Source organism: Hemiscyllium ocellatum, chromosome 4, assembly GCF_020745735.1.
Source record: "Hemiscyllium ocellatum isolate sHemOce1 chromosome 4, sHemOce1.pat.X.cur, whole genome shotgun sequence".
In the NCBI taxonomy this organism is placed as follows: domain Eukaryota; kingdom Metazoa; phylum Chordata; class Chondrichthyes; order Orectolobiformes; family Hemiscylliidae; genus Hemiscyllium; species Hemiscyllium ocellatum.
This window is the reverse complement of record NC_083404.1, coordinates 19,092,229-19,106,318: the sequence shown is the minus strand read 5'-3', so window position 1 is coordinate 19,106,318 and position 14,090 is coordinate 19,092,229. Positions and strand designations below refer to the sequence as shown.

At 42.0% G+C, this 14,090-nt stretch overlaps 1 protein-coding gene across 2 annotated transcripts in view; it reads right to left on the bottom strand.

Annotated features, from left to right (window-relative positions):
* mib1 (MIB E3 ubiquitin protein ligase 1) overlaps window positions 1-14,090 on the bottom strand; it is a 144,582-nt gene that overhangs the window by 79,490 nt on the left and 51,002 nt on the right. For both annotated transcript variants that reach the window (XM_060822813.1, XM_060822814.1), the window contains exon 10: window positions 13,434-13,541. In XM_060822813.1, the coding sequence (XP_060678796.1) occupies window positions 13,434-13,541 (108 nt within the window). The remainder of the gene's footprint in view (window positions 1-13,433; window positions 13,542-14,090) is intronic.

Below are 14,090 nucleotides of genomic sequence, written 5' to 3'. Positions count from 1 at the left end.
AGAAACGTGTGAGATGATGCATTTTTTTTTGGGGGGGGGTCAAATGCAAGAGGAATGTATACAGTAAATTGCAAGACCCTTCTGAGTCCTGATATACAGGGCTGCTTGGGGTACAAGTCCACAGATCCTGAAAGTGGTAACACAAGTGGATAATGCTTGCCTTTATGCAGGTCATGAGTAAAAAAGCTAGCAAGATATGTTGCAGCTGCAGAAAACTTCAGTGAGGCCTCATTTGAAGTACTGTGTGTAGTTCTGATTGCCACACCACAGGAGGGACATCATAGGTCATACTTAGGTCCAATTAGTCCACACCGACTATGTTCTCAAATCAAACGAGTACCACTTTCCTATAATTGGCCCATCTTCCTTCAAACCATACACGTTGCAACTCCTTTTAAATGTCGCAACGGCATTTGCATCAACCACCTCCTCTGGCAGTTCATCCCACATCCCAACCATTATGTAAAAACGTTGCCCATGTCATTTTAAAATCTTTCTCCTTTCACTTTAAAAATATGTCACCCCAGGCTTGAACTCCCGACCCAACTGAAAACAACCCCTACTACTCACCTTACCTAGGCTCCATTCTTTTTATGAACCTCCACAAGATCACCCCTCAACCTTCTACACTCCAATGAAAAAGATCCCAGCCTATCTTTACAACTCAAATCTTCCATTCCTGGCAACATATTGGTAACTCCTTTCTGAACACTCTGTAATTTAACAATATCCTTCCTATAACAGGGTGACCAGAACTATATACAGTACATCAGAAGTGGCCTCACCAATGTGCTACACAACCTCAACATGACATCCCAACTCTGATGCTCAAAGATCTAAGAAATGAAGTCAAGTGTGCTGTCTATATGTGACGCAAATTTCAAAGAATTATGAACCTGAACCCCTAGGTGACTCTGTTTTACAACACTACCCAGGGTGCTACCATTAACTGTATCAGTACTGCCCTTGATGGTTTTATCAAAGTGCAACAACTCTTATTTATCCAAATTAAACTCCATCTGCCACTCTTCAGCCAACTGGCCCAATTGATCAAGATCTCTTTGTAATCTAATGAAACCATCTTCACTGTCCACGAGATCATCAATTTTGTTGTCACCTGCGAACTTACTAACCATACCTCCGAAATTCCCCTCCAAATTGTTTATATAAATGACAAACAAAAGTGGAGCCAATACTGATCCCTGTGGAACGCCAATGGTCACAGGCTTGTTGTCGAAAAAAAACTACCCTTTGTCTCTGACCGTTAAGCCAATTTTGCATCCATTTGGCAAGGTCTCCCTGAATCCCAATTGATCAAACTTTACTAATTAGTCGACCATGCAGAACCTTGTCAAAGACCAAGTAAACAACATCTATTGCTCTGCCTTCAATTCTTTTGGTTACTTTCTCAAAAAACTCAATCAAGTTTCAAAGACACAATTTTTCATGCGTAAAGCCATGCTGATTATCCCTAATGATTCCTTGCCTCTCCAAATGAATGTAAATCCTATATTTCAGAATCACCTCCAATAACTTATCCACGAGTGATGTCAGACTCATAGGTTTATAGACTTAATGAGCTATACAGCATGGAAACAGACCCTTCGGTCCAACTTGTCCATGCCGAGCACATATCCTACATTAATCTAGTGCCATTTGCCAGCATTTGGCCTATATCCCTCTTAACCGTTCCTATTTAGATATCCATCCAGATGCCTTTTAAACGTTGTAATTGTACCTGTATCTACCACTTCCTCTGGCAGCTCATTCCATACACTCATCACCTCTGCATGAAAAAGTTGTCCTTTAAGTTCCTTTTAAATCTTTCCCCTCTTAACTTAAACATATGCCCTCTAGTACTGGACTCCCCTATCCTGGAAAAAAGACCTTGGCTCTTCACCTTATGCCCCTCATGACTTTATAAACTTCTTTTGAGATCACCACTCAGCCTCCAATGGCTCAAGGGAAAATATCCCCAGTCTATTCAGCCTCTCCCTGTAGTCAGACCCTCAAACCCTGGCAACATCCTTGTGCATCTTTCTGAGCCCTTTCACGTTTTACAACATCCTTCCTAAAGCGGGAAGACCACATTTGAACGCAATATTTCAAAACTGGTCTAACCAATGTCCGATACAGCCGTAACATGACCTCCAACTCCTATACACAACGCATTGACCAATAAAGGCAAGCGTACCAAATGCTTCCTGCACGATTATGTCTACCTGCAGTTCTTAGGCTTTTAGATTAGATTACTTACAGTGTGGAAACAGGCCCTTCGGCACAACAAGTCCACATCGACCCGCCGAAGCGCAACCCACCCATACCCCTACATTTACCCCTTTACCTAACACTACAGGCAATTTAGCATGGCCAATTCACCTAACCTGCACATTTTTGGAGTGTGGGAGGAAACCGGAGCACCCGGAGGAAACCCACTCAGACACGGGGAGAATGTGCAAACTCCACACAGTCAGTTGCCTGAGTCGGGAATTGAACCCGGGTCTCTGGCGCTGTGAGGCAGCAGTGCTAACCACTGTGCCACCGTGCCGCCCCCTTTTCCTTAAAGGCACAGCATTAACTAGCTTCTAATTCTCTAGCACCTCACCTGTGGTTATCGATGATACAAATATCTCTGTGACAGGCAATTTTTTCCCTAACTTCCCACAATGTCCTGAGTACACTTGATCAGGTCCTGAAAATGTATCTACCGTTATGCCTTCTATGACCTCCAGCACTTGCTGTTCTTTAATAAAACATCAATCTTTATTTCACCTCCATTTCTTTCTCCGCAGTAAACACTGACACAAAATATTCAAATAATGTCTCTCTCATCTCTTGAGGTCAACACATAGATGACCTCGTTAATCTTTAAGGAGCCCCATTCCCTCCCCAGTTGCTCTTTTGCTCTAAATATACTTACAGAATTGGTTTGGATTATAATTAGCCTTGGCAGATAAAGTTATCTCATGTCCCCTTTTTGCCCTCCTGATTTCCCTGTTGAGAATGCCCCTCCACCCTTTAAACTCTTCGAGATTCATTTGAAGATTCATTTACTTAAATCAAATATATGACTCTTTCTTATTCTTGACCAGAACCTCAAATGTCTCTATTCAAAGAACGTAGAACAGTACAGTGCAGTCCAGGCCCTTTCACCCTCAATGTTGCACCGACCTGTGAAATCAATCTGAACCCCATCTAACCTACACTATTCCATTCTCATCCCAATGCTTATCCAATGACCATTTAAATGCCTGTAAAGTTGGTAGGTCTACAACTATTGCAGGCAGTGTGTTCCATGCCCCTACTACTCTGAGTAAAGAAACAACCTCTGACATTTGTCTTATATCTGTCACCCCTCAAGGTGAAGCTATGTCCCCCCATCAACATCTTAAGAAATAGGCTCTCTCTGTCCAACCTATTTAACCCACTGATTATCTTACATGTCTCAATTAAGTCATCTCTCAACCTCCTTCTCTCGAACAAAACAACAGCTTCAAGTCCCTCAACCTTTCCTCATAAGACATTCTCTCCATTCCAGGCAACATCCTGGAAAATCTCTTCTGAACCCTTTCCAAAGCTTCCACATCCTTCCTCTAATGCGGTGACCAGAACTGCATGCAATACTCCATGCGTGGCCGCACCAGTGTTTTGTACAGCTGCAGCATGACCTCATGGTTCAGAAACTTGACTCCTCCACTCATGAGAGCTAACACACTGTATGCCGTCTTAACAGCCCTATCAACCTGGGTGGCAATTTGATGGATCTATGTACATGAACGCCAAGATCTCTCTGCTCATCTACACCACCAAGAATCTTACCATTAGCTCAGTACTCTGCATTCAAAAGTGGAGGATTAAACTCCATTTACCACTTCTCAGCCCAATTCTATGTCCGTCTGTAACCTACAACATCCTTCTGCACCATCCACAACTGCACCAACCTGAGTGTCATTCGCTAATTTACTAACCCATCCTTCTACACCCTTATCAGGTAATTTATAAAAATGACAAACAACAGTGGACCCAAAACAGATCCTAACATTCACCACTAGTAACTAAACTCTAGGTTGAACATTTCCCATTAACCACCACGCACTGTCTTCTTTCAGCTAGCCAATTTCTGATGCAAACTGCTAAATCACTCTCAATCCCATGCCTCTGTATTTTGTACAGTAACCTACCGTGGGGAACCTTACCAGACGCCTTACTGAAAAATCTATATACACCACATCAACAGCTTTACCCTCATCCGCCTGTTTGGTCTCAAAGAATTCAGTAAGGTTTGTGAGGCACGACCTACCTTTGACGAAACAATGTTGACTATCCCTAATCAATATATTCCTATCGCGATGATTATAAATCCATTCTCATTTAACTTTTTCCAATACTTTACTCACAACCAAAGTAAGGCTTGCTGGCCTATAATTACCAAGGTTGTTTCTACTCCCCTTCGTGAACAACACTTGCTATCCTCCTGCCTTCTGGTACTATTCCTGAAGACAATGACGACATAAAGATCAAAGCCAAAGACTCAGCAATCTCCTCAGAGGCTTCCCAGAGAAGCCTAAGATAAATCCCATCCAGCCTAGGGGCTTTATCTATTTTCACACTTCCCAAAATTTCTAACCCCGTCTCCTTGTGAGCCTCAATCCCATCTAGTCTAGTGGCCTGTATCTCAGTATTCACCTCGACAACATTGTCCTTTTCCAGTCTGAATACTGACGAAAAATATTTATTTAGCTCTTACCCCATCTCCTCTGACTCCACACACAACTTCCCACAACTGTCCTTGATTGGCCCTAATCTTACTCTCGTCATTCTTTTATCTCTTATATACTTTAGGGTTTTCCCTGATCCTATCTGCCAATGACTTCTCGTGTCCCCTCTTCGCACACCTTTGCTCTCTCTTTAGGTCTTTTCTAGCTACTTTGTAACTCTCAATCACCTTGAGCCTTCTCATCTCATCCTAACATAAACCTTCTTCCTCTTGACAAGACATTCAACTTGCTTAGTAAACCACTGCTCCTGTGCTCGACAACTTTCTCTCTGTCTGACAGGTACACACTTGTCAAGGACACACAGTAGCTGTTCCTTGAATAAAATCCACATTTCTATTGTGCCCAGTCCCTGCAGTTTCCTTCCCCAACCTATGTACCCAAAATCTTGTCTAATCACATCGTAATTGTCTTTCCCCCAGCTGTAGCTCTTGCCCTCTGGTGTATACCTATTCCTTTCCATCACTAAAGTGAACATAAATGAAATGTGGTCACTATCACCAAAATGCTCACCCAACTCCAAATCTAACACCTGGCCGGGTTCATTCCTCCGAATCTAATGTGGCCTCGCCCCTTGTGGGCCTGTTCACATACTGTGTCAGAAAGCCGTCCAGCACACCAGGGACAAAAACTGGTCCATCTAAAATACTTGAACTATGGTATTCCCAATCAATATTTGGAAAGCTGAAGTCCCCCATAACAACTACCCTATTTCTTTTGCTCCTTTCAAGAATCATTTTTGCTAACCTTCCCTCTACATCATCTTGGAGGCCCCCAGAAAACTCTCAACAGGATGACCTCTCCTTTCCTCTTTCTAATCTCAACCCATACTACCTGAGTTGATGAGTCGTCAAACATCCTTTCTGTCACCGTAATACTGCCCTTGACTAACATGCCACACCTTACCTCTTTTATCATCTTCTCTGTTCCAACTGAAATACCTAAATCCCGGCACCTGCAACAACCATTCCTGTCTCTGCTCTATTCATGTCTCTTAAATGGCCACAATGTCAAAATCCCAGATACTGACCCATGTGGCAGGTCCACCCACCTTATTCCGGATGCTCCTGGCGTTGAAATAGGCACACTTCAAACCAACTTCTGGCTTTCCGGTGACCTTTTGCGACCCTGTAACCTTATTTCAGACCTCCCTACTCTCAACCACCTCAATACTGAACTACAAATTAGGTTCCCATCCTCTGCTGAATTAGCTTAAACCCACACATTTATCCATTGTTTCCTACTTTTCTTACAATCTTACCATTCACTCTAAAGGAACATAATGCCTCTGAACTCTCATTAGGGGCCTCCCATGTAGGGGCTTTGGAGATGGTGCAAGTGTAGGATCTTGCCTGAATTCGAGTATATTAGCTATAGGAGAGGTTGAACAAATTTGGAATGTTTTCACGACAGCTTTAGAGGCTGAGGGGTGACCCTATAGAAGTGTATAAAACCTTGAGAGAGACAGACAGCGTGGATAGTCAGGGTCTTTTTCCCAGTGTGGACAAATACCAGGGAGCATAGTTGAGGAGAAGTAAGTTTAAAGTAGGTGTGCGAGGAAGGGAAAGGGTGGTAGGTGCCTGGAATCTGCTGTCAGAATACAATAGCTGAAAATGTGTTGCTGGAAAAGCGCAGCAGGTCAGGCAGCATCCAAGGAGCAGGAGAATCGATGTTTCGGGCATGAGTCCTTTTTCAGGAAGGAGGAAAGTATGTCCAGCAGGCTAAGATGAAAGGTAGGGAGGAGGGACTTGAGGGAGGGGCGTTGGAAATGCGATAGGTGGAAGGAGGTCAATGTGAAGGTGATAGGCCGGAGTGGGGGTGGGGGCGGAGAGGTCAGGAAGAAGATTGCAGGTTAGGAAGGCGGTGCTGAGTTCAAGGGATTTGACTGAGACAAGGTGGGGGGAGGGGAAATGACGAAACTGGAGAAATCTGAGTTCATCCCTTGTGGCTGGAGGGTTCCTAGGCGGAAGATGAGGTGCTCTTCCTCCAGCCGTCGTGTTGCTATGGTCTGGCGATGGAGGAGTCCAAGGACCTGCATGTCCTTGGTGGAGTGGGAGGGGGAGTTAAAGTGTTGAGCCACGGGGTAGTTGGGTTTGTTGGTCCGGATGTCCCAGAGGTGTCCTCTTAAACGTTCCGCAAGTAGGCGGCCAGTCTCCCCAATATAGAGGAGGCCACATTGGGTGCAGCGGATGCAGTAAATGATGTGTGTAGAGGTGCAGGTGAATTTGTGGTGGATATGGAAGGATCCCTTGGGGCCTTGAAGGGAAGAGAGGGGGGAGGTGTTGGCGCAAGTTTTGCATGTCTTGCGGTTGCAGGGGAAGGTGCCGGGAGTGGAGGTTGGGTTGGTGGGGGGGGTGGAGTAACGAAGGGAGTGGTCTTTTCAGAATGCTGATAGGGGAGAGGAGGGAAATATATCCCTGGTGGTGGGGGCCGTTAGGAGGTGGCGGAAATGACGACGGATGATACGATGTATATGGAGTTTGGTGCGGTGGTAGGTGAGGACCAGTGGGGTTCTGTCCTGGTATCCCGTCAGGATACAATATCCAATTTTAAGAGGCATTCAGACAGACACATGAACAGACAGAAAAGAAGGATGCGAACCCCAAATGCAGGTAGACGGGTGAGTTTAGGATGACATCGCAGTCGGCATAGACATGATGAGACGAAGGGTATGTTCCTGTGCTGTAACAGTTCTATGTTCTAATTACAAGAACCCTCATCCAATATTCTTTCCGAAGATAAAGAGCATCACCTCCAGCATTAACAAATGGATGAAGGCAGTGACTACTAGGAACATGGTCTTTGCTGCTTTCCAATCAACAACAGTATGTCAAAACGAGAGCAGATTCAACAGATATAAGCTGAGTGACAGCTTCCCGGGACTAGGCAGAGACTGGTGATTAAAAAAAAGACAATATATTTCCCAAAAGGTGGAATTCCACCGATCAGCAAAAGCTACTGATCCTCTTGTATCTCAATTTCTTCTACACGTTAGTTAGATCGATACACTCAAACAAACAGGGTATTAGCTCAAATGTTATTTCAAACGCAAAACAGATATACAAAAAGGAACAGCACCAAATTACCATATGGCTCTCGAGAGTGCTCTGTCATTTACTAAAATCATCATTAATCTTTAGAATAGACCCCAAATCAGACTCCATACCCTTCAAATATCTGAGAATCCATAGCAGAAAGCATCAGATTTACATAAATCTCCATAGAAACTTCTCCTTTCCTTAGTCCAAAATGGCTAACACCACGTCACCATGTTTTAGTTTCTCCATCTAGCACATTCTTTCAAATCTACCTCATCAAGCCTTCTCAGAGAAACAGAAAAAAACGAGGAGGAGGATTAGGCCATTCAGCCCGTTAAACCCGATTTTGGTATTCAACATGATCATGGTTGATCATCCAACTCAGTACCCTGGCCCACTTAACTCCCCATACCCTTTGATCTCTTTAGCCCACTGCTAACTATGGCAGAGAATTCCACAGACTTAACTCTCTGGGTGAAACGTTTCTCCTTATCTTAGTCCTAAATTACTTACTCCATATCCTAAGACTGTAAACCCTGGTTCTGGACTCCCAGTCATCAGGACATCCATCCTGCATTTACCTTATGCTATTAAATCTTATGCTATTAGGATTTAACAGGTTTCTATGAGATTCCACCTTCATTCTTCTAAACTCCACTAAATATAGGCCTAACCAATTCAGTCTTCCTTGGTATGTTAGTCTTTCCTCCATAACCAGAACATATACCCTCAAATAAGGACACACTACTCCAAGTGTGGTCTCATCAAGGCCCTGCACAATTACAGCAAGAGCTCCCTGATGTTGCACATGAATCCTCTCACTAGGAAGGCCAAAACATTATTTGCCTTCTTCACTGCCAACATAGTTACCTTCAGTGACTGGTGTACAAGACATTCAGATCTTGTCACACCTTCCCTTTCCCAATCTATTACCATACTCATGATCTTGTATGGGTCAACGAGACTAACGTGTTTTCTTCTAAAACTCCTCTAACACTATAAGGCCATTTTACTCCATCTCTCCCCATAGGACAACATTCGCATTCCTGGAACAAATCAGAAAATTCTGTGAACCAATGACATTCTCACTCCAATATAAGCATATCCTTCCTGAAGTACTAGGATCAAACATACACATAGTTCTGCAGGTATGATCTCACAAAAGTTCAGTATAATTGCAACAAGATGTCTCTACTCCTATGCTCCAAGCCCCTCACAGTTAAGGCTAACATTTAACTTTCTAATAACTCACCACAGCAGGATTTTAGCTTTGCTTCTTGTACAAAACCAATCAAATCATCTAAAAATCAACAGTTAATAGTTTTGTACAAATTAAAAAGTTGTTTTTTTATTCCAGTGAACTGATAAACTTGACATTTACCACATTTTACTCATCCTCTACCTTCTTGCTTCTCACTTAACACACTGACATTCTTTTTCAGACCGTGTCTCTTAGTAGCTTAAATTCACATCCAGCTTTATACAATCACTAAACTTGGATTCAAAACAGTTAATCCTTTCATCTGAGTCATAAATATAGATGAACAGTTGAGGCTACGGTACTAATCCCTGGAACACACCATTTGTTAAGAGTCCAACCCAAAAATTACACATTTAATCGACTATTTTCTGTCAACTTTCCTCTATATATGCTTACATATGGCCTCAACCCCATCAGTGCTTGCTTTATGCAACAATCTTTCATGTGACACTTTAACAATGTTTGCCACACATCCATTTATCCTTTATCTGCACTGCCAATGAATCGTTCAAACACCCTTTACTCTTGGTGAAACCATGTTAACTCTGCCGAATTGTATAATTTTCTAAACACCATATTATAACTCCCTTAATAATTGAGGCAAAGATTGCAAAACAGAATGCAACAATCTATTGGAAAGATGTTGTGAAACTTGAAAGGGTTCAGAAAAGATTTACAAGGATGTTGCCAGGGTTGGAGGATTTGAGCTATAGGGAGAGGCTGAACAGGCTGGGGCTGTTTTCCCTGGAACGTCAGAGGCTGAGGGGTGACCTTATAGAGGTTTACAAAATTATGACGGGCATGGATAGGATACATAGGCAAAGTCCTTTCCCTGAGGTAGGGGAGTCCAGAACTAGAGGGCATAGGTTTAGGGTGAGAGGGGAAAGATACAAAAGAGACCTATGGGGCAACATTTTCACACAGAGGGTGGTATGTGTCTGGAATGAGCTGCCAGAGGAAGTGGTGGAGGTTGGTACATTTGCAACATTTAAAAGGCATCTGGATGAGTATATGAATGGGAAGGGCTTGGAGGGATATGGTCCGTGTGCTGGCAGATGGGATTAGATTGGGTTGGGATATCTGGTCAACATGGACGAGTTGGACTGAAGGGTCTGTTTCCATACTGTACATCTCTAGGACTCGATTAATATTATTGAAAAGGCGTTTTTTTGGAATCATGCAGAACTGCAGAAAGTTCAGCAAAACGTGCAGAAATAACTGGGTCATTAAAACCTATTACCAACTGCTTAAGATAAATTGCAACAAAAAAATTCAGCAGGAAGACAAAATGAGAGTGATATACTGAATGCACTCATGAATCTTTTCTGAATCAATATGCATCAAGAAATGCAATATCTGAACTGGTTTTGCATAACAAACTGGAAAAAATCTGTTAACACCAGAAACTAGAAGAAACTTTAGGGCACAGTGACAGATTAGCTTCACTGCTAAAACCGAGAAAATAAACAAATAGAAAAATAGTTCATTGATTAGAAAAGAGCGATGCTTAGAAGAAAATGACTTAACCAACACAAATTGGAGAAGACAGTAAAAGCTAGAGCAACAGTGGGAAATAGGAAAGGAAATTGTAGATGGTGGACTGAGGGGTTAGAAGATGGCAAATGTAGGCTTACAAAGCAAAAGAATATGGCACCATTGCAAGGCAACAATTTAGTTAATGATAACCAGAATGAGACTGGAAAGGATAGACCATCCAAACACAGAAACTCAACTGGACTCGCCACATTAACAGTGGTGCAGCTCAGGTCAGAGGCTAGAAATAGATCAGCAAGTCATTCACCTCCTGACTCCCAAAAGCATGCTCATTATCAACAAGGCATAAGTCAGAAGTATGATGGAAGATTCTTTACTTGCTCAATGAGTGCAGTTGCAACACCACTCAAGAAGCATGACACCATTCAGGACAAAGCAGCCCACCTGATTGGCACATCCACAAACATTCACTGCCTCCACCACCAATACTCAGTAGTAGCAGTGTGTGCAATATCTAAGAGATGCACTGCAGAAATTTACCGAAGATTCTCAAACACCTTCCAAATTCACGACCACTCCCATTTAGGACAAGATCAGCAGATATAGGAACACCACCACCTGCAAATACCCATCAAGCCACACACCAGCCTGATTTGGAAATGTACAATAGATCCGTCACTGTCGCTGGGTCAAATTCATTAAATTCCCTGTCTAACGGCACAGTGGGTCAAACCATAGTAGGTAGTCTGTAGTTATTCAAGAAGGCAGCTCACACCACCTTCTCAGAGGCATCTTGGGAAAGACAATAAATGCTGTCCACATCAACTGCCAAACAATTAGTGCTCTCCTCCGATTACTAAATCTAGCTAGGCATACCTCCTTATCGGTTCAAGAACATATTGCTCAAGTATTCCACTGGAAAAAAAGATCTGTTGTTGTTGTACTGCTGAATTCATATATTCTGCCATTTCATTTCTGCTGCTAAGAGACATTCAGGACAGGTAGGAAACCACCATTAGTATTTTAAATCCTTTCATTGTTCAAAGTCCAAAGAGTTTTCACTGAGCATCTTCCTTAACTTATATCCTAGATTATTCTATTACCTTTAATAAATAGAGGTTATTACTCCCTCTCTTCTTACTTCCCAATTCTTTCAAAAGACCATGGCTTGGATTTTGACAGAATAATCATGATAAAGCTTCAACATTTACCATTCTTAGAGTACAAAGAATTCAGGAAGTTAACTCTTATTTACCTTATTCCCCCGCAAGCTTTCAAAGAATCCCTACAGTGTGGAAATAAGCTATTTTGTCCAACAAGTCCACACCAACCCTCTGAAGAGTAAACCATCCAGACCCATTCCCCTACCTTATTACTCTCGATGGACCCCGACTAATGGATCTTACCTACACATCTCTGAACACTATGGGTTGCTGGGCATGGCCAATTCACCTAACATGCAGATCTTTGGATTTAGGGAGGAACCCACACAGACAAGGGAGAATGTGCAAACTGCACACAGACACAGACAGCTGTCCGAGGCTGAGATTAAACCTGGGTTCTTGGCACTGTGAGGCAGCAGTGCTAACCACTGAGCCATCATGCCACAATTTGCTGTATCAATACCTGGCTGAGAGGCTTGATGTTAAAATACAATCAAAATTGTGAAGTTCCATAGATATCCATATAGATACACACTAAAAAATGTTACAGACTATTCACTTACGCAAGCATTAATTTTGAACAGATCTTGACGACTGCCAAACAACCTCACTGGGAATGAAAATTAACTTTGAGTGTTGAACTCCAATACTTCAGACTTTAGTTAATGAAGGTTTTTCTTTCTTTAAAAATGAACTTAACTTACTTTTGGTCTCATTCTCTTAATCTCATCTTTTTCAATTTTTGTTCACCCTAGTTTAGGATTCCATACGTCTTCGTGAGAATTCTTCAATCTTGGGAGTTAAGGAGGTAGGACAACTGTTCCTTGCCTTTCACAAGATCCCTGAACCCCTGCAGAATGCCCTCCACTGTTTCTGATACACACTGACCATAAATTGCCATTCAACCGTCCACAGAAATTCTGTGGGTAAATGTAAATATAAGGAACAGTGAGCATTATTTCTTGCTGATTGTAAAACACAGACTACTATGACCTGGAATATTCAACTTCAAATCATGGTCAGATTGCAGCCATATTTCAACAATGGCCATGCCATACCATCTAATAGTACTTGAGCTTCAAAACACCGAGTTTATATATTGCATTCCATATTTAAATACAGGGGGACACCCCCGTATCCACAGAATCATTTTCCGTGGTTTCAGTTGCCAGCAGTCTGATCATATAAAAGGGAACGTTGCAGAACCAGGGGCCAGGAGGCTGCCGGGAAGGCACGTTTCCCATTTAAATGAATGGGTTTGCTCTTATGCATACTTTCACCCTTCTGCAGTAGGTCCTGGAACATATCCCCTGCAGGAAAGGAGGGGGGGGCTACTATCTTTATTTTTTTATAACATACACAATACTGTATAAAATTCTTAATTTGGCAAGAGGCCCTAACCTAGAGGTGGCCAGTATTAATAATATTTAGCTATTTAGCCAATAACATTAATTGCTATTTCTTAAAATTTTGTTGAAAATGCAATTTAAATGCTACAATTCTGTATTTTATGCTCATAATAATAGACATATACAAATAACATTTTAAACTACTTTACAAGTATGTTGGTGAATAAACAATGCTTTCTCACCACTAAAACATTAACAAAAATTCTACATTACTATCAAAACAGATTTGATAGATTGAAGTAGGGAGCCATTTAGTACAAATGTCCATAATTTAAAGCATTTCAAGAACCTACCTCAGCTTCTAAGTCAACACTATGCTTGAGAAGTAACTTCAAAACATCCACATGTCCATTCTGACTGGCTGCCTGCATTGCAGTGTGTCCTGCACACTGACCATTCACCTGCAATAAAAACAATTGGTTGTCACCACTTAAGTTCATAACTACTACTCTACCCCAACCCAAAAATAAAATTGCAAACTTGAAATGTGCTAGAATATAAAACGACTATATGGAAAATTTATGTAATAATAACACCCTTCATTGCATTTTTAGTGTTACATTTGGTTACCTTAAATTCACTAAATTTGCTTTAGAAGCAGCACCTAAAACAAGTTCTCAACATTATTTCTGATGGACATCAACTATCACAAAACCAAATGCAACATCAGTTTTTGAGTCAATGATACAAATGACCAGTTGTTTTTTTCTGTCGTCTAGTTTTGCTTAAAATATCATAGTAGCTAGCAGAGAGGCTAAACCTTTGTTTTTCTTCCAATAGTGCCATGGACTCTTGCAACAGCGTTGAAAGGTGAGAAGGTGCCCAACAGACAGCACCTCAACATTTTTATTACCTAAATGGGGAGAAAATTCACAAGTTTGTAAAGCAAAGAGACTTAGGAGTTCTAGCCCAGGATTCTCTCAAAGTAAACTTGAAGGCTGAGTCGGTAG